Here is a 26,439-nt window from a genome sequence, read left to right on the forward strand (position 1 = left end):
GTCTTTCTTCATTCATCCCTCAACTTGATGTCTTGCTTCACTCGGCCTGTTGCATAAATCTGATATTTGAGGCCTCTTTGCAGAGGTATTGTGACTTACTTATCTGCAGCATTGGATGATTCTCTGAGGCCCTACCTTCAACCTATACTTGTCCTTTTCCACCTTGTTGTCCTTCAAAACTTTTCGTAGACTTAGGTTAGTCCCTCTTTCTAGGGTTTGTTTTTCTCATCAAAACTTGGCTTCTTCAAGATTCTAAAGTGGCTTCTCTTTTACCGAGGATCTGATACCATGTTGAATTTTCTTATAATAGAAACTGATTTTCTAATCTGAAAATTATTTCCAATGATTTACACTCAAGTTATCTTCTGTCAATTATATCATTAAGCAATTATACATGGAGAATCTCAACTGTAACAACCATAGGATCATAAAGAGACAACCAAACATAGAGATGTTGATTTGGGGTAGCATCGGATGTGCTCTAGCCACGAAAATTGGTGGAGAGGCTAAAGCACATGAGATCTCCAATACCCAGAAATGGTTTGGGCATTTTAAACAGTTTGGGAGATATTAAAATAATTAATATTTTTAATGGAGTCCCTAAGTCTAAACTTAGGGAAAATAAAATATTAATGTGAATTAATATAAAATTGTGTTAGAAGGGTCCAAAAGTCATGGATCAAGCCAGAGTTAATCTTAGCCGTTGATTAGGGACTTAATCTCGGTCGTTGATTTGTCAACGAGAAAAGTATAAGAGGAGGCTTGAGGGTCACTTGGAGAACACACTGAGGGAGACCAATCAGTTCAATTTCTGGAGCGAGGTTAGCTGAGAAATTCGAACTAGTGGTCTGGTGAGCAGTCAGGAGGCAACAAGTACGGAACAGAGAGACGGGATCAGGCACTGGAGACCAGCGCTGAGGCAGGAGAGGCAGACGCAGGGCATTTCAGGCAGACGCAGAGGCAACAGGAGACTGCACAGTCACTAGAGGGCTTGCATGGGTGACGCAGAGAGGCCCAGGGTTGACGCAAAGTGTTTGGGAGCCACGCAGAGGTCAGCCAAACTGACGCTGGGACTGGGAGAAGTGCTGGAGAATTTTTCTCTCTGTGGGTAAGCCAGTTTGGCAGCAGTACAGGATGCAGCAGTGCAGAGGATGTTGGGCGGGGAGGCCTAGCATCAGCACAGGGACTGATGTTGGATAATCAGAGTGATGCTCAGTGTGGAGTATTACTAGAGCACAGTCCTTGCTGAGAGGGAGTGTTGATTTGGGGTAGCATCGGATGTGCTCTAGCTATGAAAATTGGTGGAGAGGCTAAAGCACATGAGATCTCCAAGACCCAGAAATGGTTTGGGCAGATTCTAACCGGTTTGGGAGATATTAAATTAATTAATATTTTTAATGGAGTTCCTAAGTCTAAACTTAGGAAAAATAAAATATTAATGGGTATTAATATAAAATTGGGTTAGAATGTTCCAAAAGTCATGGATCAAGCCAAATCTAATCTTAGCTATTGATTAGAGATTTAGTCTCGGCCGTCAATGGACCAACAAGAAAAGTATAAGAGGAGGCTTGAGGGTCAGTTGGAGAACACACCAGAGTGATCAATCATTATATTCTCTAGAGCGGGGTTTGCTAAGAGAGATAGAATCAATGATTAGCAGTGAGGGGCAGTGAATACATAGCAGAGAGGCAAAGTTGGTACTAGAGAGATAGCGTAGAGCCCGGAGAGGTTGACGCAGAGGCAACTGGGTGCTACGCAGAGGCAGCTAGGAGCTGTGCAGAGCCAGGAGAGGCCAGCGTGTGAGACGCAGAGGGTCTAGGGGCTGACGCAGAAGCTCCAGAAGCTGACGCAGAGGCTAGCAGAGCTGACGCAGGGCCAAGAGGCAGCGCTGGAAGGATTTCATGGGACAGATTGGGTGTTGGTGAGCTGAGTAGGGTGACGCAGTCCCTATCAGAGTGACGCAGAGCAGTGGGAGCTGCAATTGTTGCTGTGGGATCGTTCATCTAGTGATTATTCAGCTGGAATATCTGTCTCCGAGGAGAGGTACTACTGCCGAGGGCATTCTCTATTGGGTGAGCCATTTCTGGCACCCTGGTTGTATTATGAAAACTGCATAATAATAAAACCCTCTGAATAGCTGCACCGGTTTTCCTGCATTGGGTTTTTCCGGGGACATTGGTCCAAAAATAACGGTGTCACTTGTGTGCTTGTTTTCTTTTAGTTGATGATCTATAGATGTTGATATTGTACTTATGTTTATTTTCAATATTTACATGGTAAATAACTTGTTAAGTAATTAAACAAGTAGAAATAAATAAACCAGATAGTACAGGAAGAATTTCTAACGAGTTAAACTTAGAAATTCCAACATATACTGTGCTCCCTCTGCTGCCTTTGCGCTGCTGCAACAACTCTGGGCCTCTCGCAACACTGCAAACCTCTCTATGCCATCCTGCACTGCTGCAACCTCCTCTGTGCCTCTCGCACTGCTGCAACCCACTCTACGCTGTCTCGGACTTCTGCACTTCTATCATTCTCTGTCGCTTCATCTGCATCCACTTCTACCGAAATCCGCCATCCTGCTACTGTCACTTCAGGGCTCTCGTAGCCAGGTATGATCCAAGAGTTTGGGTACCTCAAGGAAACTGCCTCTCATCACCTGTAGTCTTCCTGACTATAGCTCGATATCTCCCCACCTCTTCCCTATAGGTACATGAGCACTCATGGCACAATCGTCATCATCTTTACCTCCTTTTCTGCCTTTGCTGGCGCTGCCTTGTAGTCAGACGCCTCTCCCTTATTCTTCTTCCTCGGACACTGGTTCGCATAAAGCCCTAGTTCCCCACAGTTGAAGCACTGTATCTTGGAGAGGTCCTTTTTCTTCCTCTTCTCCTGCTTCCTCGCAGATGCCAGAGCTGCATCCTCTTCCTCCTCTTTCTTGACCCGGGCTCCTTTGCTGCTACTTCCCGTCTTGGTCAGTTGTCTGATCTCTTCTTGGCAAAGAGCTGCCCATAATTCTTCCCATCCTGGAAGATTCGCTTTGCCCAAAATGCTTTGGACGAACGTCGCCCGCTCCTCGGAGACTACGTTTAGGGCAGTCCTCACCATTAACTCTTGATCCGGCGTGGCCCCTATGGAAGTTTGTTGGTCCCGGATCTCCTACAACTTGCCAAGGAAGTGATCTGTCTGCTCCCCCTTCTGCATCTAGTATGACCGCAGCTGATTCTCTAGTAGCATCTTCCTCTGCATGGAAGTGCCTTGATACAATGTCTTCAAGGTATCCCACATTTCCTTTGCCGTCTCCTTCTCGGCAATATGCTGGACCACATGATCCTTGACCCCATCAAGGATTATGCATTTTGCCTTGGCCATCGCATCCTCATACCTTTCATTGTCAGTTGGGTCGACTGGGATAGCCACGGTTCTCAAGGCGAAGGCCTTGATGCGATGTCTATCTAGAACGGACAGGATCCTGGCCTTCCAAATGACAAAGTTGGACGCCTTGTCCAGCTTGTCTTGATCCCTTAGTCCATTCATGGCCATCTCTCTGCTCTTCTTTCTCGACTCCTTTGAGTCCCTACTTCCCTCTTGGAAGTTCTCTCTTCAACTCCCTCTGAATCTCTACTTCCCTCCTAGAAGTTCTTTGCTAGACTCCCTCTGAGTCTCGATTTCCCTCTTGGAAATCCTCTTGCCAACCGTCGAATCGCACCTCTTCGATCTCCTATTCAGTTGCAACACCGATCTGGATTTCTTGCCTAGAAATCCACCTAGGTAGCGATTCCCTCTACCTTGGTTTTGCCCCGTTAGGTACTGTTTTGTCTCAGCAACAACAACACCCCACCAACTTCACTCCTCGCAATCTACCCACAGCTTCCTATGCCCCAGCAACTGAAGGATGGAGCCTCTAGGCTCTGCGCAATCCTGGGAACGCTGATTTTCTCCCTTGGCCAACTGCGTCAACCCTCCCGGTCTCTGCGGGGCTCTTCGTGAGCCTCTTCTGCCTCCTTTTGCCTCTACGTTGGCCTCTCTTTGGCTCGAACTGATGATGCAGTCCCTCTGTGTCAACCCTCCTCTGCTACTTTCTACCTAGGAACAACTTCTATCACTCGGAATAGTTGTTTCTGCTGCAAATTCTCTAATTCAGCTGGCGCCTTCAGCTCTCCTGTGATCTGCAACGCTCTGATACCACGTTGAAATTTCTAAGTATTACCCGTTAGAAATTTTATCTATAGTCTCTAGTTTATTTCGCCTAATTGTTTAATTACTAACAAGTTATTTAACCATATAAACACTGAAATAAACACAATACAGTCTCAACCATCTACAGATCAACAACTGAAAGAAATAGACAAACACACAAGGGACACCATTATTTTTGGACAATCATCCCCGGAAAAATCCCACTTGGGAAAACTGGTGCAGCAGTTCTGAGGGTTTTATTATTAAGCAACTTTTCTTGAGTACACTGGGTGCCAAACTGGCTCACCCAACAGAGATAAATAATCTGGCAGTAATACCTCTCTTCGGAAGCAAATATTCTGAAAGTCTGCCCCACAAAACCCTCTCCAGCACAATCTGAAGCACTGCGTTAGCCCTCCTGGCCTCTGCGTCAGCTTGAAACCCTCTGCGTTAGCCCTTTGAGGCTCTGCACAACCTCTCTGGCTCTCTGCGTCACTCCTGCAGCCTCTGCGTGGATGATGCTGGCCCTCTGGCCTCTGCGAAGTCACTTCTGGCCTCTGCGTGCCTTCCTCTAGCTCTGCCTTTGCCTCTCTGCTTCTGCGCTGGTCTCTCGACACTATCTCTACCTCTCTGCCTTGTACTCACTGCCCCTCACTGTAACTGATCACTGATTCGATTTCTCTTAGCAAACCCCACTCTAGAAAATCGAATGACTGATCACTCTGGTGTTTTCTCCAACTGACCCTCAAGCCTCCTCTTATACTTTTTCTGTTGAGTCTTCAACGACTGAGATTACATCTCTAATCAACGACTAAGATTAGATTTGGCTTGATCCATGTCCTTTAGAACCTTCTAACTCAGTTTTATATTAATACCCATTAATATTTTATTTTTCCTAAGTTTAGACTTAGGAACTCCATTAAAAATATTAATTATTTTAATATCTCCTTAACCGGGTAGAATTTGCCCAAACCATTTTTGGGTCTTGGAGATCTCATGTGCTTTAGCCTCTCCACCAATTTTCATGGCTAGAGCACATCCGATGCTACCCCAAATGAACACTAGTACTATTATTACTGCACTGCAACTTAGTTACTGAGAAGTAAGTAACCGATCCACCCAACTATTGGCTTCCTTGTCAGGCTAGAAACCCTCTCGATGCTGAAGATCTCTCTGCCGCTATCTCGTGCTCCCTTTGCTATCTCTGCGCTACTACAACAACTCCGTGCCTCTCGCACCGCTGCAAACCTCTCTGTGCCATCCTGCACTGCTGCAGCCTCCTTGGTGCCTCTCGCACTGCTGCAATCCCCACTGTGCTGCCAGGGACTACTACATTGTAGCACTCTCTGTCGCTTCATCCGCATCTGCTTCTACCGACATCTGCCATCTTGCCACTGTCACTTCGGGCTCCTGTAGCTGGATCTGATCCAAGAGTTTGGGTACCTCAAGGATCCTGCCCCTCATCGCTTGTAGTCTTCCTGACTACAACTCGATGTCTCCCCACCTCTTCTCTAGAGGTACATGAGCACTCATGGCACAATCGTCATCATCCCCTACCTCCTTTCTGCCTTCCCTGGCGCTGCCTTGGAGTCAGATGCCTCTCCCTTATTCTTCTTCCTTGGACACTAGTTCGCATAATGCCCCAGTTCCCCAGAGTTGAAGCACTTTATTTTGGAGAGGTCCTTTTTCTTCCTCTTCTCCTGCTTCCCCACAGATGCCAGAGATGCATCCTCTTCCTCCTCTTTCTTGACCTGGGCTCCTTTGTTGCTACTTCACGTCTTGGTTAGCCGTTTGATCTCTTCTTGGCGTAGAGTTGCGGACAATTCTTCCCATCCTGGAAGAGTCGCTCTGCCCAAAATGATTTGGACAAACGTCTCCCACTCCTCGGAGACTGCGTTCAGGGTGGTCCTCACCATTAACTCTTGATCCGGCGTGGCCCCTATGGAAGTCAGTTGGTCTCGGATCTCTTGCAACCTACCGAGGAAGTGATCTATCTGCTCCCCCTTCTGCATTTGGTATGACCACAACTGATTCTCCAGTAGCATCTTCCTCTGCACGGAAGTGCCTTGTTACAATGTCTTCAAGGTATCCCACATTTCCTTTGCTGTCTCCTTCTCGGCAATATGTTGGACCACATGATCCTTGACCCCATTAAGGATTATGCATTTTGCCTTGGCCATCGCATCCTCATACCTTTCATTGTCAGCTGGGTCGACTGGGATAGCCATGGTTCTCAAGGCGAAGGCCTTGATGTAATGTCTATCTAAAATGGACAGGATCCTGGCCTTCCAGATGACAAAGTTGGATGCCCCGTCCAGCCTATCCTGATCCCTCAGTCCATTTGTTGCTATCTCTCTGCTCTTCTTTCTCAACTCCTTTGAGTCTCTACTTCCCTCCTGGAAGTTCTCTCTTCGACTCCCTCTGAGTCGCTACTTCCCTCCTGGAAGTTCTTTGCTAGACTCCCTCTGAGTCTCGATTTCCCTCCTGGAAATCCTCCTGCCAACTGTCGAATCACACCTCTCCGATCTCCTATGCACTTGCAACACTGATTAGGATTTCTTGGCTAGAAATCCGCCTAGGTAGCGACTCCCTCTACCTTTGTTTTGCCCTGTTAGGTACTGTCATGTCTCGGCAGCAACAACACCCCACCAACTTCACTCCCCGCAATCTGCCCACAGCTTCGTATGCCCCAACAACTGAAGAACTGAGCCTTTAGGTTCTGTGTAATCCCGACACTGGCTAAATTGGTCCACTAGCCAACTGCGTCAACCCTTCTAGTCTCTGCGTGGCTCTTCGTGACCCTTTTCCACCTTCCTTTACTGCACTGACCTCTCTCTGGCTCGAACTGATGACGCAGGCCCTCTGCGTCAACCCTTCTCTGCTGCTTTCTGCTAGGAACAACTTCTGTCTCTCGGGATAGCTGTGTCTGCTGCAAATTATCTGATTTAGTTGGTGCCTTCAGCTCTCTTGTGATCTGCAACGCTCTGATACCATGTTGAAATTTCTAAGTATTACCCGTTAGAAATTTATCTGTATTCTCCGGTTTATTTCGCTTACTTGTTTAATTACTAACAAATTATTTAACCATATAAATACTGAAATAAACACAATACAATCTCAACCATCTACCGATCAACAACTAAAATAAATGAACAAACACACAAGGGACACCGTTATTTTTGGACAATCGTCCCCGACAAAACCCAACTTGGGAAAACTGGTGCAACAGTTTTGAGGGTTTTTATTATTAAGCATCTTTTCTGAGTACACTGGGTGCCAAACTGGCTCACCCAACAGAGATACAAAATCTTGCAGTAATACCTCTCTTCAGAAGCAGATACTCTGAAAGTCTGCCCCACGAAACCCTCTCCAACACAATCTGAAGCATTGTGTCAGCCCTCCTGGCCTTTGCGTCAGCCTGAAACCCTCTGCGTCAGCCCTCTGAGGCTCTGCGCAGCCTCTCGGCCTCTACGCTGGACTTCTGGCACTATCTCTGCCTCTCTACCTCGTACTCATTGCACCTCGCTACAGCTCTGATCACTGGTTCGATTTCTCTTAGCAAACCCCGATCTAGAAAATCAAATTGACTGATCACTCTGGTGTATCTCCAGTTGACCCTCAAGCCTCTTATACTTTTTCTGTTGAGTCTCCAACGACCGAGATTACATCTCTAATCAATGGATAAGATTAGATTTGGTTTGATCCATGTCCTTTAGAACCTTCTAACCCAGTTTTATATTAATACCCATTAATATTTTACTTTTCCTAAGTTTAGACTTAGGAACTCCGTTAAAAATATTAATTATTTTAATATCTCCTTAATCGTGTAGAATCTGCCCAAACCATTTTTGGGTCTTGGAGATCTCATGTGCTTTAGCCTCTCCACCAATTTTCATGGCTAGAGCACATCCGTTGCTACCCCAAATCAACAAGAAGGCCGACTTGAAACTGATGGAACTGCTATGGTCGACCATCATCTAATGCCTCTGGATCTCCTGGTGCCTCATCAAGGGTGGATACATCTCCTGGCACCTCCCCTATCTGCTGTGTGCTGTTATCACCCAAAAACCCAGACATGACCCCAATCACCTCATCAACGGATGGCACTACTAGTGTATGCTCTACTCTCTCCACTAAGATATCAACCAGAATGGTCAAAAGAGTCTCCAACGAGGGTGACTCTTGCGTCACACTGGGTGTACCTACGTGCTCCCCACAATCTAGCGTGCCCTCAACCTCATGCTCAACCTCCTCCTCAGGCTCCTGATGCCTAAAGCTGGGTCTCCACCAACAATAGTGCCCCTGGTCTCACCCTCAAACGATCATTGTCTTGTCGCTCCTTTTGAGGAGATCTGGTGCCTGGATTCTGTCGACTCTCCCCAGATGGTGTAGATGGTTGTGCCCTCACGACCTGTGTACCTCTAGTGTTTCTGTTGTAAGGATGAGGATGGATTTGGTCAATCACCTTCCTCAACTGGCCCAACCTCTCATCATTCTAGCGGATTCCACCCCAAAATTCCTGGTCTCACCCTCAAACGATCATTGTCTTGTCGCTCCTTTTGAGGAGATCTGGTGCCTGGATTCTGTCGACTCTCCCCAGATGGTGTAGATGGTTGTGCCCTCACGACCTGTGTACCTCTAGTGTTTCTGTTGTAAGGATGAGGATGGATTTGGTCAATCACCTTCCTCAACTGGCCCAACCTCTCATCATTCTAGTGGATTCCACCCCAAAATTCCTGCATGCTGAATCTCCCTTGAGCCATGGGTGGTGTATGGTGTAACCCGTCACTGTGCATACATGCCCGACTTTCCCATGATCTCCTGTCACTGTGCATACATGCCCAACTCTCCCATGATCTCGTTGGCTACCCCACAGCTAGCCAAGATCATGGCTTTGATACCACTATAATGTTCCTAATAGGAAATTAACAGTGAATAACAGAAAGACATGCTCATGAACAATACCCGAAAATGGAAAACATACATAAATAGTAGATACACATATATTGGCACCAAAACTGGGTCTTTATATTAAATTTTGAGCTGAATAAGTACAATATAGTGAGGGAAAGAGGAACCTGGGCTTGCTACAACAAGCAAGCAAAGCCCTAGGTTGAGAAAACACTGCCCAAGTGCTCAAATATCAACCCAACTAAGCTTTGCGTCCTGCTAGTGGAAGAAAATGTTGATATCTGCCACTCTTGTGCTCAAAACATTCTGATATTGTAGTTGGTGCCTCTCCACAATGTGCTCAACCAAACCCAGAAAAGAATCTGCGCAAAGCAACCACCCGGAAAACCTACAAAATGGTGCAAATTACCAACAACTGTTGGTTGGAAAGAGACCCCTATTTGGTCCCTCTAGACTGCTCAGAAAATTCTGCCAAATTAATCTTGGCCTCTCCTCAACAAACCTAGAAAAACCCAAAAAGGGTTTGGTCTAATTCAAACCTTCGAATTTTGCCCCAATTTACACTTGTCGCTCCAATAGTTGGGAAATCTGTCCCACCTGTAGATCTGTCCTCACAACCCCGGAAAAATGATGAGAAAGGCTAGAAAAATTCCCTCTGGTAGCCTCCACAAATCCTGGCTCTATCCAACCCCAATTGTGCCTCTCCTCAACTCCCACGTGTGGCCCAGAATTAGCTTCTGCACAGGCCCACGCGGTCCCTGCAAAGGTGATGCTGCCACAGCAAAACATCCACTGAATTGTGCCCAACCAGCACTCCAATCCTTCAGCAATTTTGTAGCCCAATTCTCTCCTTGAAACCCTGACAAGATGCTGCCCCACAACTGTCTCTCCCAGGTAATGCGTATTCCTCTTCTGCGTCCAACTTGCTGAGAAAAACCCACGACTTGCCTGAATAATCACCAGAACAGCTCTGCAATATGAAGTTAATCTCTTCCTAGGGATGGCACTCTAAGTCACCCAAAGGTATGTTGAGATTTCTGCTTGGAGATCTCGTGTGCTGAACAACACTCCGTTGATCCAGCTAAACAGCTTGAGCAAACAATGCTTTAGATGACAAATGAGCAAAAGTCACCGAAAATGAGGTCCTCCTCTATTTATCTTGCTGCCCTTTTCTTTCTCCATGTGGGCCCCACAAGTTGAGTTCCCTCTTCTCTCTCTTCCCACAAATTCGAACTCTCCTAAGGGGTACACATTCCCTTTGGGGTGGCCCCCACATTCCACTTGCACTTTGATTTATTTCCTTTTCTAATGTTTGGAAGCCTTCTCTTCCCAAAATGTCAAGTGGGGTCCTCCTAATCCACCTTTCCTAAGTCGTAATGCCAAAATATCTCCCAACGGCCAAAATTGCAAAAATGGAAATACTTCCTAACCATATTAATTAGTTGGGGATATTACACCCCCTGTGCGTCTCCCTGCACCTGTGTCCCCCCGTCCCAGAGTCTTTGTTGAACATAGTATATTGCAATAATAAACAAAATAGGATGCGAAAGAGTTGACATAACTCCCTTGTCCTACACATGTTGGCCTTCACCAAGCTTCAATTGCTTGAGTCATATCTGTTTTTGAATATTTTTTGAGATTCTTAAATTTCAATAGTGTTGGTTTTAATGCAGGTAGAGCTGGTGATAATACCTCGTTCCACAGTTAATGAAAATCCACCGGAAAAACAGAACCAGCCTCCTCCACCGCCACCACCACCACCACAAAATCAGGATCCTGCAGAAGAACAAAATGAAGAAGATAAAGATGTAAGATCTTTGTTTTTAATCAATTTATTGCCTATATTGTCCATACTCGACACTTTTTTCTCGATTATGGAAACACATCTGGTTCTGTTTTTGCATCTTTTTCTGGATGATGTCAGATATGCTTGTTATTTTGTGTGTACTAAACTCTTGTTTGTTCTCAGTACTCTTTTAGTTTTATTTTACAACAGTAAATTGGAAGAGTTGCTATGTACTTGCAATTAACATTAGTCTTTATTGGTGTGGCCACAAGTCAGGGGGAGGATGATGGTGATAATGAACAGCAAGAAGAAGAGCAAATACCAGATGAGTTTATCTTTGATGCAGAAGGTGGTTTGGTGGACTCAAAGCTGCTCTTCTTTGCACAACAGGCACAGAGGCGAAAGGGCAAAGCTGGTCGTGCCAAAAATGTAATATTTTCCGAGGATAGAGGACGATACATCAAGCCCATGCTTCCAAAGGTTTGCAATTTAGACAGTTGTAGTTCACACTTCATGCTTCTTCTATGCCAAATTGATGTAAGAAGCAGATGACTGGGATGGTGAAGTGGGAGATGTCATATCTGAATTTTTAAGAAGAAAATGCATATACAAACATTCAATATGATAAATGGGACAGACATTTTGTGACCAGGTGGTTTGTAAGATAAATGGTTGAGCAAAACTAATTTGTTTTGTTTTTTTTTTTTTAAACTTCCTGGAACCAAGCTTCTTTCAAGAAGCATCTACAATAGTTTTGAAAGTATTTGCTTCTATTACACCTCAGAAGCAGGAATGCTTCCTGGAGGGCAAAGCTTTTGCAACGTGCACTAGACAATGAAATCAAGATGGGCAATTTTTATGAGTTTTGTTTTTATCTATTATAATTAAAGAATCTCAGGCAAAAATTAACTTTACATATGGAAATTGTAGGGAAACTACATAAAACTGCTAAGTTTTTTACACATTTAATCCGATTAAATGTTCAAAATCCATCCATTCTCCTCTTCTGGATACAAGGATAGAGGAATAAAATGGGTAATTGAGAAAGGATTAAAGTGTACATCAATTCCTTCTTATTATTTCCTTTTTCATCTTCAGTTTGATTACTGTGAGTCTAGATTGGGTATGGGATTCCTCACCACCCTGTAGATCTTGAATTTTATTTCTATGTATTCTGATTAGATTTGTAACAGGGACCCATACGGAGGCTAGCCATTGATGCAACCCTAAGAGCAGCAGCACCCTATCAAAAATTGCGAAGACAGAGAGCTTTTGAAAAGGGAGAAACCAGACGGGTTTTTGTGGAGAAGACTGATATGAGAGCCAAGCGAATGGCCCGCAAAGCGGGAGCTCTGGTAATTGTTTTTAAGTACTGCACAAAGTTCTTTTGGCATTTTATTAAGTAAAAGATAATAAGCTACATTTGTTAAAAATTATGTTAGATGTTTTCACTGTTACCCAGGCATTTCAATGTCATTGCTAAGTTTAAAAATAAGTTTGTATGATTGGTATTGCATGTAAAGAAAGAAAAAACCAAATTATATTATTGTCTACGAATGACCAAAATGGTCAATGGAACTCGAAAGTTCAACCAATATTAAAACCACAAAAGGAGTTGTTAAGGCATTTCATGCCTTAAAAAACCACTAGGAAAAGGGTTTTATGAAACAGGTGTAAACACTGAAAAAATGTAAACTGGTGATTACTTAACACATATTCCTGAACCTACTTCTAAGTATAAGATATTAATTTGTATTTCTGTGCAAGCATGTGCACCCTTACACAGCACACCTATAATTAGGGTTGGAGTAGAGTAGATGGAAAATTGCAAGATATAACTGGTTGCATCATTTATGTAAGATCCTATACACTAGGAGAGGCATGGGGCACTCTCAGGCAAAGTAACTATTTCTATTTGGATCCCTTCTGCTTTGTTCCGTCACTTAGAGTTGAGATTACAATACTATTCTGCAAGAAAGTTTTTGGTACTTTGTTGTGTCCTAGAAGTTCTATTATCAGTTCTCACCTTTCTCCATCTCTAGCTAATATCAATTGGTATCAGAGTCTTGCTATCAGAAGCTATAGTTGCAAAATTTTTTCATGTTTATAGCCAGTCTTTCAGCAAACACTCATACTCTTCCACTTGGTCAGTGTACATCAATTGGTCAACAGCCATTTGGAATAAATGTATTTCGGATTAGAAACTCTCTAGGAGGCCACAATATTATACTTGGTTGCATGATTTTGCAAACTATGGCTGAGATCTCAGTTCATAGCCAAGCACTGTGGCACTAACTATTAAGTTACAAGCTCTTTGGGAACAAGGATTTGAGTTTTAAATCATGAGGTTTCACATTAAAAAAGGGGTGCTGAAAGAGGAATGTTATGTTAACAACGTGTATAGCAATAATAAGGTATTATTGAGACATTAGTCCTTTTATTTGTAAGAATACTGTACCCCATCGTACCTGTCACCTGTGTAGGGGACCAAAAAATATTCTTATATTGTGTTATCAAATACTATAATGTTCTAGGAGAAAGGAGAAAATGGGTATTGTGTAGCTCTTCCAAAATATTGACCAGATAAATAAAGTTGAGAGAATTTTATTAGTCTCAGTTGAAGGACCACAAAATTAGGTTAATGAAACTAAAAGAGTAGAGTGAGTACAAATACATAATGGGAGTGCCTAAGCAACTCATAGCTCTGCTATATCAACAGGAAAAGAAAAATATCTAAGAACATAGTGCAAAGAAGGTGACAGGAAGTAAATACATAAGTGAAGCCACATCAAGAATATATTATAAATGTTCCCAAATTTTGTGAGTGAAAAATCCACTTAGGAGTTTTGCCAATTTTTGGTGATATTAAATTAAAAGGGAGAAAATATTATTTTGTGGAGAAACCAGAAATATTATTTTAATGGAGAATGGCGGAAAATAATATATTATTGGAGAAGGGAGGAAAATTATTATTTTATTAGTAAATGGCAGCAAATTAATATTTTATTGAGAAAGGAGGCAAATTATTATTTTATTCAAAATGGCGGCAAAAGTCTCCTAATGGAAATTGGGCCCCACCAATAAAATAATAGGGAAAAGGAGGATCTAGAAGCTAGAGGGAGGGTCCATGTAGAATAATAAAAGGAGGAGGAACTCAATGGCAAGGCATTCTATTCCTATCTATCTCTTGACATAGAAAGGAAGCTCAAGTGAGTTTCAAGCGAAACTCAAAGCTAATTTTGGTGGACTTCTAGTGCCACCCTAGTTAGCTCATTGGGGAGATTATTTCAGATCTTCCATTGTGTTTATTGCAGGGTTCAAATCTCCAAGAAGGCCAAGTTGATTAATTACTTCATATATCAAGAACCAAGTGATACTCCTGTAGCTGAAGTTGAAGTGCATTTCAAGGGAACTGAGGTTGAATTATTGTGCCAATTTTGGAGAGGTGGAGTTGGGTCTTTCTAGAACTCATTTGCTCAGTCAAATTATCAGAGTTTGCTTCGGAACTTGTGCATTGAAGGGCAACCATTGTGACCATTCAAAACAATGTTTTAATTCAATTGGGGAAGGGCCGAATTCACTCTAAATCTGCTGGCTGAGTGGTCATATTCCTTACTGCAAGATGAGCTGGGTTTATCAGTGACAAGGGAACGAGTTTGTTTGCTAAACAAGGCTGAGTTCTGTTGAAGTTTCTAGGTTTACTTAGTTAGAAACCCTCCATGCACTTTATCTAATTTATTCCTACCTACTTGTTATTTTCCTTAACAAGTTATTTACAATGTAAATACTGAAAATAAACACTAGTGCATGCTCAACATATTATAGATCAGCAACTAAAAGAAACAAGAACAAACACACCATATGACACCATTATTTTTGGACTAATGTCCCCGGAAAAACCCAATGTGGGAAAACCAGTGCAGCTATCTGAGGGTTTTCTTATTAAGCAATATCAAAGTACAATCTAGGTGCCGAAACTGGCCTACCCAACAGAGAATTGCCTTGGCAGTAATACCTCTCAGTGTCTGACAAATATGCTGGCTGAAACCCTGGATAATCCTTCCGGCAGCGGCTCAGCACCAATCTGCCCCAGAAACCTTAGTGTCTGTCCAATCTAGACTGCGTTAGCTTCTCCTAGCTCACCGCTAGCCCTACGTTAGCCTCTCTTGGCCTGTGTTAGCCCCAGGAGGTCCTGCGTTAGCTCTCTGAGCCTCTGCGTCAGCTACGCTGGCCCCTTTGGTGCTTTGTGCAACACTTAGCTGTCTCTGCATGGCCCTGCGTGAGCATTGGCTGCTCCTGCATCTTTCTTTCTGGCTGCTCTACTGCTATCCCGACACTATCTCTGCCTCTCTGTCTCTCTGTACTCAATGCCCCTCTGCTGCTCTTCGATCACTGATTCTATCTCTCTGATTCTATCACTGAAAAGAATCACTGATCACTCTAGTGTATTCTCCAAGTGACCCTCAAGCCTCCTCTTATACTTTTTCTGTTGACATATCAATGGCCGAGATTAAGTCCCTAATCAATGGCTAAGATTAGATCTGGCTTGATCCATGTCTTTTGGACCATTCTAACACAGATTCATATTAATACACATTAATATTTTATTTTCCCTAAGTTTAGACTTAGGGACTCCATTAAAAATATTAATTATTTTAATATTTCCTAATCTGTTTAGAATCTGCCCAAACCCTTTCTGGGTGTTGGAAATCTCATGTGCCCCAACCACTCCACTAAATTTCGTGGCTAGAGCACATCCGATGCTACCCCAAATCAACACTCCCTCTTAGCGAGGACTGTGCTCTAGCAATACTCCTCACTGAGTATTACTTTGATCATCCAGCATCGGTACCTGTGCTGATGCTAGGCCTCCCTGCCCAACATCCTCTATGGTTTTGCCACTGCCACCACTGCATATGTATGACAGCTCCCTCTGCATCTGTGTTGCTGCTGGTCCTTTCTCCCAGCACTACATCCGCACTGCACCTCCTCTCATCATGTTGCATCGTGCCGCCCACTGCTACACTGCAACTCATCTATTGAAAAGTAAGTAACTGATCTCCCAACTGACCTCCCTGTTGGGCTAGATACACCCACTGATGCTGAATCTCCCTCTGCTGCTGACAAGTGCTCCCTCTTTGACCTCTGCGCTGCTGCAACAACTCCCTGCATCTCGCACCGTTGCACACCTCTCTGTGCCATCCTGCACTGGTGCAACACTCCTATGCCTCTCACACTGCTGCAGCCTGCTAGTCTCACGTTGTCTTGGGACTCTTGCATTGTAGCTCTCTCTGCCGCGTCATCCGCATCCGTCTCTATCCACAGCAGCCAATCCTGCTACTCCTCGAGGCTCCCATAGCAAGGTCTAATCCAAGAGACTGGGTACCTCGAGGATCCTGCCCTTCATCACCTGTAGTTCGCCTTGTTAGAGAATTATATATTACTGAGCAATGGAATACATAAATATTGCAGAAATATAAACACAAAAAACGCATAAAACAAGAGAGACATAGATATACGTGGTTCACCCAATTTGGGCTACGTCCATAGAGAAACAGCCAGTCCTTTTTATATTATCCAACAAACTGAAGAGATACAACCTACAGCAGATCCGCTGTAATTCCCTCTTCGCTCTCAATCTCCTCTCTCTTCCTTACTCAGAATACAGATGTATGTAGATGCAATACAATTCCTTCATATATAGCGAGGGGTTGCCTTCTAGGGAAAAAAAACCTGAAATTAAACATAACTTCTATCGTCAGATCTCCGCCTAATGAACGGCCTAGATTAACTACAAAAATTACAATATTTTACAAGGCAATTTTACATCTATTCTTAGCTTCGGGGGCACTACCCTCGATCCCCCCGCCAGGGGGGGCTCCTAAAGGTCGTAGCTACCCCCCCTGGACCCCCCTGCAGCGAATATTTTATCTGGGGTCCAATGCGGCGATACCTTTGAATACAGAAGATAATCAGGCTCCACACCCAACACGCCTGACTACAGCTCAATGTCTCCCCACTTCCGCTCAAGTGGTGCGTGTGCACTCATGGCACAGTCATCGTCTGTCAAAACTTCCTTCTTTGCTCGTGCTAGTGCTGCCTTAGTCTCGGAAGACTCTCCCTTACTCTTCTTCCTTGGACACTGGGTTGCATAATGACCTAGCTCCCCACAGTGGAAGCACTTGATCTTGGAAAGATCTTTCCTCTTCTGCTTTTCCTGCTTTCCCTCAGATGCTAGGGCCACATCCTCCTCCTGCTTGACCTTGATCCCTTTGTTGCTGCTCCCTGTCTTCAACTGCCGTCTGATCTCTTCCTGGCAAAGAGCTGCCCACATCTCGTCCCAAGGTGGGAGAGTCCCTCTGCCCAGGATACTCTAGACAAATACTTCCCAATCTTCTGAGACAGCATTCAGGGCTGTCCTCACCATAAGCTCTTGATCCGGTGTCGCTCTATAGCAGTCAATTGGTCTTTGATCCCATTCACTCCTCCAAGGAAGGTGTCAATTGATTGACCCTTCTTCATCTGATACGACCTCATCTGATTCTCGAGTAGCATTCTTCTTTGCACAAAAGTATGCTGGTACAAATTCTTGAGAGCCTCCCACATCTCAAATGTCGTTTCCTTCTTGGCTATATGTGGTACTACATGATCCTTGACCCCGTCAAGGATAATGCTCTTGGCCCTCGCCATCGCCTCCTTGTATCTGTCATTATCACTGGGGTCGACTTGGACAACTATTACCTTTAAGGCGAAGTTCTTGGCATGATTCTTGTCAAGCACTGATAAGATTCTGGCCTTCTAGAATGCGAAGTTCGATGCTCTGTCTAGTCTATCTTGGTCTCTTACCCCATGTAGTGCCATGATGCTCCTCTACTTCCCTCCTAGAAGTTCTCTGTTTGACTCCTCTAAGTCTCTACTTCCAATTTGGAAGTTCTCTTCTAGACTCCCTCTGAGTCCTGATTTCCCTCCTGGAAATCCTTTTGTCAGTTGTCGAGATGCCCCCTACTCTGATCGTCTTGTGCAACTGCACTGCTGATCTGGGTTCCTTGGCTAGAAACCCTCGGTAACAACTCCTCTGGCCCTGCTCTGTCAATTACTGTTTTGATTACAGTACCTCACCAACTCCACTCTGCAATATTCCTACAGCCTTCTAGACCCGAGCAACTGCCTCTCTGTGAACTGCGTTAGCCCCTCTCTGCCTCACACTGGCCCTGCGTCACCCTGGATGGGTCTGCGTCAGCCTTGGGATGCCTTGCGTCAGCTCTCTAGCCCTCTGCGTTAGCGACGCTGGCCTCTCTGAGGCTCTGCACAGCTCTCGGCTTCCTCTGCGTGGCCCTGGCTGGCTCTGCGTCATAGTCCTTGGCTTATGCACTGCTAGAAACAGCTTCTGTCACCTCGGGACAACTGTTTTATGCTGTTATTGCTCCGCTCAGTTGATGTCTTTTAGTCCTCCTGTGATCTGGAATCACCCTCTAATACCATGTTGAAGTTTCTAGGTTTACTTAGAAACCCTCCATGCACTTTATCTGATTTATTCCTACCTACTTGTTATTTTCCTTAACAAGTTATTTACAATGTAAATACTGAAAATAAACACTAGTGCATGCTCAACATATTACAGATCAGCAACTAAAAGAAACAAAAACAAACACACCATATGACACCATTATTTTTGGACTAATGTCCCTAGAAAAACCCAATGTGGGAAAACCAGTGTAGCTATCTAAGGGTTTTCTTATTAAGTAATATTAGAGTACAATCTGGGTGCTGAAACTGGCCTACCCAACAGAGAATTTCCTTGGCAGTAATACCTCTCAATTTCTAATAAATCTACTGGTTGAAATCCCGGATAATCCTTTCGGCAGCTACTCAGCACCAATCTACCCCAGAAACCCCAACGTCTGTCCAATCTGGACTGCGTCAACCTCTCCTACCCCAGCGTTAGCCTCTCTTGGCCTGCGTCAGCCCGAGGAGGCCCTGCGTCAGCTCTCTGAGCCTCTGCGTCAACTATGCTGGCCACTCTGGTGCTCTGCGCAACACTTAGCTGCCTCTGCGTGGCCCCGCCTGAGCACTGGTTGCTCCCGCGTCTTTCTTTTTGGATGCTCTACTCTATCCCAACATTATCTCTGCCTCTCTGTCTCTCTGTACTCAATGCCCCTCAGCTGCTCTCCGATCATTGATTCTATCTCTCTTAGCAAACCCCGTTCTAGAGAATAGAATGACTGATCACTCTGGTGTATTCTCCAAGTGACCCTCAAACCTCCTCTTATACTTTTCCTGTTGACATATCAATGGCCGAGATTAAGTCCCTAATCAACGGCTAAGATTAGATCTGGCTTGATCCATGTCTTTTGGACCATTCTAACATAGATTCATATTAATACACATTAATATTTTATTTTCCCTAAGTTTAGACTTAGGGACTCCATTAAAAATATTAATTATTTTAATATCTCTTGATCTGTTTAGAATCTGCCCAAACCCTTTTTGGGTATTGGAGATCTCATGTGCCCCAACCTTTCCACCAAATTTCGTGGCTAGAGCACATCCGATGCTACCCCAAATCAACAAGTTCTATCCCTTGCTGGCTGTGTATTTCATTTCTTTGTTGGCTAAGCATAATATGCCCAAAAGGAGGACGAGTTCATTGATATGACACTATCAGAGTTGCAAAAAAATTGGTCATGGTGTTGTGGTTTGGTTGGAAGCTCAAATTCTGAAGTGTACAGGAGCTGTAGAGGTCCATGAGTTCCTTATTTGATGGCTGGAAGTGCTGTAATATCCATTGACAATATAGCATGGAGGCTGTTTGCTTATTGGGAGGCCAAATCTCTGCTTGAAAGGGGGCCGGATACCTTGTTGTGGATGTGCCTATATGGCTGAAGGAAACCACTGTCATTCTCTGGCTGAAATGTACTCAGGTTCCTCGTTGTTATTTGTATTTATCAGTCATAGTGTTGGTGCATAAATCTGAAGCTTCATTTCTAATTTATCCATATCAGAAGTTTGTACCCATGTGAAGTGTTATCTAAATGATATATGTTGCTGAAATCTCATTGGCTTGAAGTATTTTTTTGAATGCTCATTTAATATTATGCACTGAATGGAATAAACTACACAAAAAATGCACCTACAACCATGTGCCATTAAACTGTTGGACAGAATGTGCCACTAAAACCCAAGTCAAAACTCAAAGAATTTAAGTGTAAATTGGAAATATTTTGTTGATTTTGTAGCTTGGGAGGTACTCCAAGCCTTGAGGATGGAGGGTTTGGAGGTTGGAGCGCCACAAAAGCACTTGTGGGCATAAAACCCAAGCCTGTGCGCTTTGTACCCAAGCTGGTGGGTGTGAATCCGTGATGAGTTTTGGACATGTGATGATTTGAGGTGATAGAGGATCTCGAGAGTAACAGGGAGCATAAAAAATCACTCAAATCCGAGGTCTAGAACTTGAGATATGAATTTTCTAATGTAACTGTGGGTTAATGTGGCACCTAATGGAGGCCGACTTGATGAGTTAGAGTGCTACAAGTTGTGTGGTAAGTTGGTAACGCCACATGAGTTTTGTATAAATAGAAGTGAGTGGAGAGGTCATTTCACTCGTCCAAGTGTGCATCTCTCATAGGAAATCATGGCTGAGGCAGCCGCAGGTCTAAGAAGAGAGGCCGAGGCTAGAAAGAGGATTGTTTTGGGTCTTTCAGGTGGCCGAAGTAGAGCAGAAAGGCGCCGCTGTAATTGGAGGTCATTCTTGGCCGATTGGTGGCATGTTTGTGGGTGTTTCTCCTAACCAAAGGCTGCCACAGTTGTTGCTGTGAAGTTCAGATAGCCAGCAGGCCTAAACACCAGTGTGTAGGTGGGCCATAAGGCTAGGACTACTTGCCCAGGTAGGCCATAAAGGTATTTCCTTACACAGGTGTGGCAGGAGGCCCATTTGAGGGCTGGTATAAGCCCATATCAGTAGCTAATAGGAGCAGGAGGTGTTAGGAGTGAAGCCACAGCTAAGAAGGAGGCCTGAACGTGAGGAAGGATTGTTGTAGCAGTGTAGTTGTAGCCCTAACCAGTAGTGCAGACCTACAGCAGTATATGACAGCCCATGATATGACAAGGTATCTGGTTTATTGATGGTTTCATGTTGAGTTGGTGCTAGTTGGATGTATCCTAGGAGAGGACAAATTGGTGAAGTCTGTTAGCAGCCATGTGGAAGGGTCTCCATAGGTGTTGGATACCCTAACTAGGAGCAGATGCTATAGCAGCATTGGACACTTGTGGTCTGTTGGAGGGCAACGTGAGAGTGGGCCAAGTTGGAATGTGGATTGGGCATTTATGGTCTGTCTGAGGACAGCATGATAGTGTCCAAGTTGGAGCCCGGTGTGCACCATCTTCATGGACCTAGATGGCTGCTAGTGTGGCGGTTGTTGAGCTCAAGGGTTGATGAACTAGAGGAGCTGTTGAGTAGCCCTAGACTTGTGTGTGGTGAAGGACTTCTACAACAGATGATGGCCAATCCTCCTAGCCCGTGTTCATTGTGAGAGATGGACATCTTGCAGTGATAGGTGGCAGCCCTCCGTGCCCTATGTTGGTCTTCATTGGAGCAGTGCAGGAAGACCATAGTGGGCTGAAGTCCCTGAGTAGTTGAGGAGCAACAGTGGGCAGTTGAGAGTTGTTCACAAACGAAGTTGTGAACAATTCGACAAGAGTCTCGACGTGTTGTGCCCTTGATGGACTAAGGCACAACTAGAGAGCAGATTGACAACCAAGATTCAGTGGCCAGATGGACTTGGAGCATTGATAGAGGCAGGAGTTGCAGATCGGGAGCCGAAGTACTGGGCAGGTACAGGGTACAACTGAGGGAGCTGTGAAGTTAACTACATCAGCCAAATGGTTAGAGTATCTTGTTGAGGGTAGATTGGTTGTTGATGGATTGACACCAAGCTCCAGTTTTGTGTCTTGTATCAGTGGATGTATGAGGGCCATTATCCCTGGTACAAGGGCCCTAAACTGTTGTATTATATGTTGATTAATATAACAAAGTTGGGTTGAAAATTGTAAAAAATTGTCCATATTCTGTGCACTAGTAGAATCGTTGTGATTCTTGGTTTGGTAGCGTAAGAGATTCTAAGATTCTCTCCTAGACCCAAGATCGTGGAAAAACAATATGGTTTCAGAGCATGTCTGAGCTAATTTGGAGGACAGTGAACCAGAGTGTGCACAACGAAGCAACTCAGAGGGAGTTGTGGGTGTCTAGATCATGGAGCAGAGGGTTCCGCTGAAGACATGGAGATGTTGTCTTGATTGGCTTGGTAGTGAGATTGGCTAGGAGTTTTGGTGGATTGGTGGCGAGTGTGAAAATTCCGCAAACCGGAATCCCTACTGCAACAACTGATTAAACTTCTATTTGTTAATTTCTGAAACAAATTATTTACTGTTTCCTATAGGCTACAACAAATATCGAAGCTAACACACTGCAGTCTCCACTTAATTAATTGATTTGCCCAAAACAAGAAAATAACAAATAGAGAAAGATGCACAAGTGACACAATATTTTTTAGACAAATGTCCTTGGAAAAACCCAATGCCGGAAAACCAGTGCAACAACTCTGAGAGTTTTATATTATTAAGCAGTAGTTTCTGAATACAACTTTGGATGCCCTTCCGGCAATCTAGTTACAGGGAAAATAAACTGGCAGAAAAACTTAGATTACCAAACTCTACCCGGCAATTTCGGCTATTCCCACAACTAAACCAACTGTCCTTGGCTATCTCTGTGCTATACTTATGTAGGCGTCAGCGTCAACAGGTTCTGTGTCAGCCCAATTGAGAAACGTCTGCCCTCTGGAGCAATTTCTAGCTCTCCAGGCTCAGAAATCTGAGCTCCCTGACAAATTTCAGATTTCTGCATTGGGAGACTGCGCTACTTCTGCGTGAGCCCTTCTGGCTCTGCGTGGGCCCTTTTGGCCCAGCGTCAACCCCTCCTGGGTCTACGCTGCCTCCTCTTGGTGTCTCTCTGTCTCTCTGTTGCTAATCCTGGGTCCTGGAGAAGATACTCCAACCCAACTATCCTTGCCCCTCATTGCAAAAGCTCACTATCGAAAATCTCTTGGCAGCTACGTTGCTTCAGAAAATCGATTCTCTGAACTCTCTCTTTGTATATTTCCAAGAGACCCTCAAGCCTCCATAAATAATCTCCTCGTTGACATTCAACGACCCAGATTAGAAGCTAATCAATGCTAATATCATTTCTTCTTGATCCTCATCTTCTTCTAGAAGTTACACCCACAGTTTGCATTAATACCCTTTAATTATTTTATTTTCCTAAGTTTAGACTTAGGGTCCCTTTAAAAATAATTAATTATTTTAATAAAACTGTTTCTGGTTGGAATTTCCCAAAACGCTTTCTGGGTTCTTTGGAATACATGTGCCTAAGCCTCCCTGCAAAATTTGAGACTTAGAGCACATGCTACCAGAAATCAACACTCCCTCTTAGTGATGAATGTGCTCTAGTAATGCCTCCAACTGAAGCATCACACTGTTCTGTAACATCTCCCTCTGTGTTGCTGATGTCTGACATGTTGTCCACCAACCTCTGCGCAAATGCTGCATCTATACTGCTGCTGACCCTGCCACTGTCAACACTACATCCGTACTGCAACTCTCTCTGAATTTCTGCATCTGTGCTACTACTGACACTGCCACTGCCACTGCCAACTGCTACTGCACTACAAACTGCTGTTGCTACTACATTAGCAACGGAAAAACATCACAAATTATTGAACTAGCTATGTTCAGTATGATACCATGTGAACGTTGAAGCCTAACTGCTGCTAGTCTCTGCGATGACCTTGTAATGACCTACCTATAGCTATAAATAAAATATAAGTATTAGCTTACATATGAGACCTCCATACGAGAGCTACGTATGCATGGACCCGTATGTAACGCACTATATATATGATAAACCCTCAAAAGAACAGAAAATGTTAGTTTTAATGTTAAATTTTAATTTACAAATTAAAATTTATGAAATTAATAAAATTATAAATTAATAAATTCATTAAAATAATAAATAAACTTTATCAAATCAAATTTACATATTCGAATAAAATCAGCAAATCAAATAAGATTTTGTTTCATAAAATTAACACGTATCAAAATTAGGACACGGAGATGGAGGGAGGCGGTGAACGGAGACTTAAAAGAAGGAAGGTTACCTTGAGAGAGGGGGGAAAAAGGAATGATCAGGGGGTGGTTGGAGGAAGTACAGTTGAGAGGAGGAAAATTTGTAACACGAAGTTATCGACAGTTAGGATTGAGCTTTGTTTGTTTTGAAGTTTTTGGGCATGGGGGAACAGATTGCAGCAATTGAGAATCATTTTGGACTGAGTAACTAGGTTGTACTCAGTTTTGCTGGGAGGTTATGGTCTTTTGATAATGGGAGCGAGAGCTGGAGCAATTCTGAAACGTCTGAGAAATTCTGAAGCCTCTTCATCCGCAGGAACCCAGGTAGGTACTTCTTATCAAATCAATTAATTTGATATATGAATTTTGGTTAAATTTTAAAGCAGGTTCATGAAGATTTCATATTCTATTTAGAGTAAATAGTTGTTTAAATTATTTAGAGCATTACAGTTTGGTATCAGAGCCATGTTCAAACTCTCGGATCTGTTAAGTCTGTTAAGATAAGGTTGCCTGATCTAAAAACAAAGAACAAAGAGCCAAAAGTCTGTGACAATATATTATGGAAAAGCAGTTCACTCGGAAAACATACAACCTTCCATTACAAACATAATGAACTCTGTCTAAAGAAGAGTGCCTCTTTAATCAAGTTATCTAAAATTTGAATAACTATTCCATTGACGGCCTTCCCTCGTCAGTGACGTTCCTTCCTCTTCTTTGAAGATCGTTCAACTGTATCCTTCTTGTCTGATTCAGATAACTTTACCCTCTTCAAGATTTCCTCTGACACTTTAATTCCTTGATCCCTCATTTCTTCCACATACTTCAGTGCTTTTGCTCGCTTGCCACCGTCACAGAGGGTATTTATAAAGGTGTTGACAGACTCCATGCTAGGGAAAACACCCTTGCTGCTCATGTGTTTCCAAACCATTGAGGCTATATTTAGATCTTTCACGACTAAGGCCATTGTAAAACTATCGCTATCTGGATCATGCTCATTTCTAGTCATCTCGCGAAATATGCTGGCAGCTTCCTCCATTTGTCGTGCCTTCATAAGGGTTTGGAAAATAGTATTGTAAGTCACAGAATCAGGAAACGCACCATTAAACACCATTCCATCGAAAAGACGGTAGCAATCGTCCATTCTACCAGCATAGCAGTATGCACTTATCATTGAATTGTAAGTGGTGGTGTTGGGAATATGCCCACACCGCATCATGGTTTCAAAAACCATGCCCGCTTCATCTGCTCTGTTCTGGAGACAAAGGGCATGAACGGCAGTGCTAAAAAAACTCTTATCTGGAAAGCAATTTCTGCTCCTCATGACATGCAGAAACTTCAATGCCTCATCGACTTGGCCTAACTTGCAGAGGGTGCCCAAGAAGGCATTATATGCAGCCGTATTGAGGGGATCCCACCCGAGCCGTGCGATCATCTCGCCAAAAGTCTTCTTAGCTTTGGCCGCATTGCCTTCCTTCTCCCTAATCGTTTGAAGATCATAAAAGCGACCCGTATCAAAGTATCCAGTTAACAAGCCAAGCGATGAGCCACGATGAAATATAATAAAATAACCAGACATCAATAGAAGAAATGATCGGCGTGTAATTCGAATCGCTATCCACAAGGTCATAGGCTCTGGCCTTCTGTCGACACGCCAATCACCTCCGCGAAGTATGCAGGCGTGTTATTGTGGAGACGCGCGTACCAAACTTGATTATCGTGGAGTCCTGGCAAGGAAATAATTTTATTTTAAAGAGTTCTGACCTATTCTAAATGGTTTGGTTTCCAACTTATTTTAAAATGAAAAATCACATATATTTTAAAAATTAATAATGCAAAAACAGAGGTTACGTGACCTTCCTCACTTGTTACGCCAAATGGCTCGGAATGGACATTATTGAGTGGGTCAAGGGCGTAATGATCTCAGACCACTGGTCCCTTAGCATCAAATGTTATTATGTAAACCGTCGGAGTCGAAACAAATGTCACGTGGTAAGATTATATACCATCTACGATATATTATATCGTGAATATATATCACATGATATATTAACCATATCCAAACTTTAATACTGTATCAATATCATCTATATGATATATATTATATGCGATGTAAAATGCGGAAGTGTCGGGTGGGGGTTTCGACCCGCCAACCTTCCCATTACAAATACCAATGTCTTCACACTATTCCGCTAATGCCTAGGAATAAAAGCACATGTATATTAAAATATTTTATCATTAGCTATGGAAATAATTTGTGAGTTAGTGGAGAATGTTTACTAAGAGAATGAGTGTTATGAAAGAAACTTAGTAAAATTTGAGTTATATATCAGATTATATTATGTTTTTATTTTATATATAGTTAGGCATAAATATTTTAGACTATTATT

The 26,439-nt window shown here is 43.5% G+C and overlaps 2 protein-coding genes across 3 annotated transcripts in view; one reads left to right on the forward strand and one right to left on the reverse strand.

Annotated features, from left to right (window-relative positions):
* ALB1 (ALBINA 1) overlaps positions 1 to 26,439 on the forward strand; it is a 309,920-nt gene that overhangs the window by 105,575 nt on the left and 177,906 nt on the right. For both annotated transcript variants that reach the window (XM_089377590.1, XM_089377589.1), the window contains 3 exons: positions 10,764 to 10,898; positions 11,153 to 11,356; positions 12,070 to 12,231. In XM_089377590.1, coding sequence (XP_089233716.1) covers positions 10,764 to 10,898; positions 11,153 to 11,356; positions 12,070 to 12,231 — 501 coding nt within the window. The remainder of the gene's footprint in view (positions 1 to 10,763; positions 10,899 to 11,152; positions 11,357 to 12,069; positions 12,232 to 26,439) is intronic.
* On the reverse strand, positions 24,690 to 25,679 carry LOC149226753 (uncharacterized). Its single transcript, XM_089376849.1, has one exon. The coding sequence runs from the start codon at positions 25,677 to 25,679 to the stop codon at positions 24,744 to 24,746; it is 936 nt and encodes a 311-aa protein (XP_089232975.1). The 3' UTR covers positions 24,690 to 24,743.

Source organism: Pinus tabuliformis, chromosome J (genome assembly GCF_031772625.1).
Source record: "Pinus tabuliformis cultivar Carrire ecotype Pingquan chromosome J, CPIR1, whole genome shotgun sequence".
Taxonomy (NCBI): Eukaryota; Viridiplantae; Streptophyta; class Pinopsida; order Pinales; family Pinaceae; genus Pinus; species Pinus tabuliformis.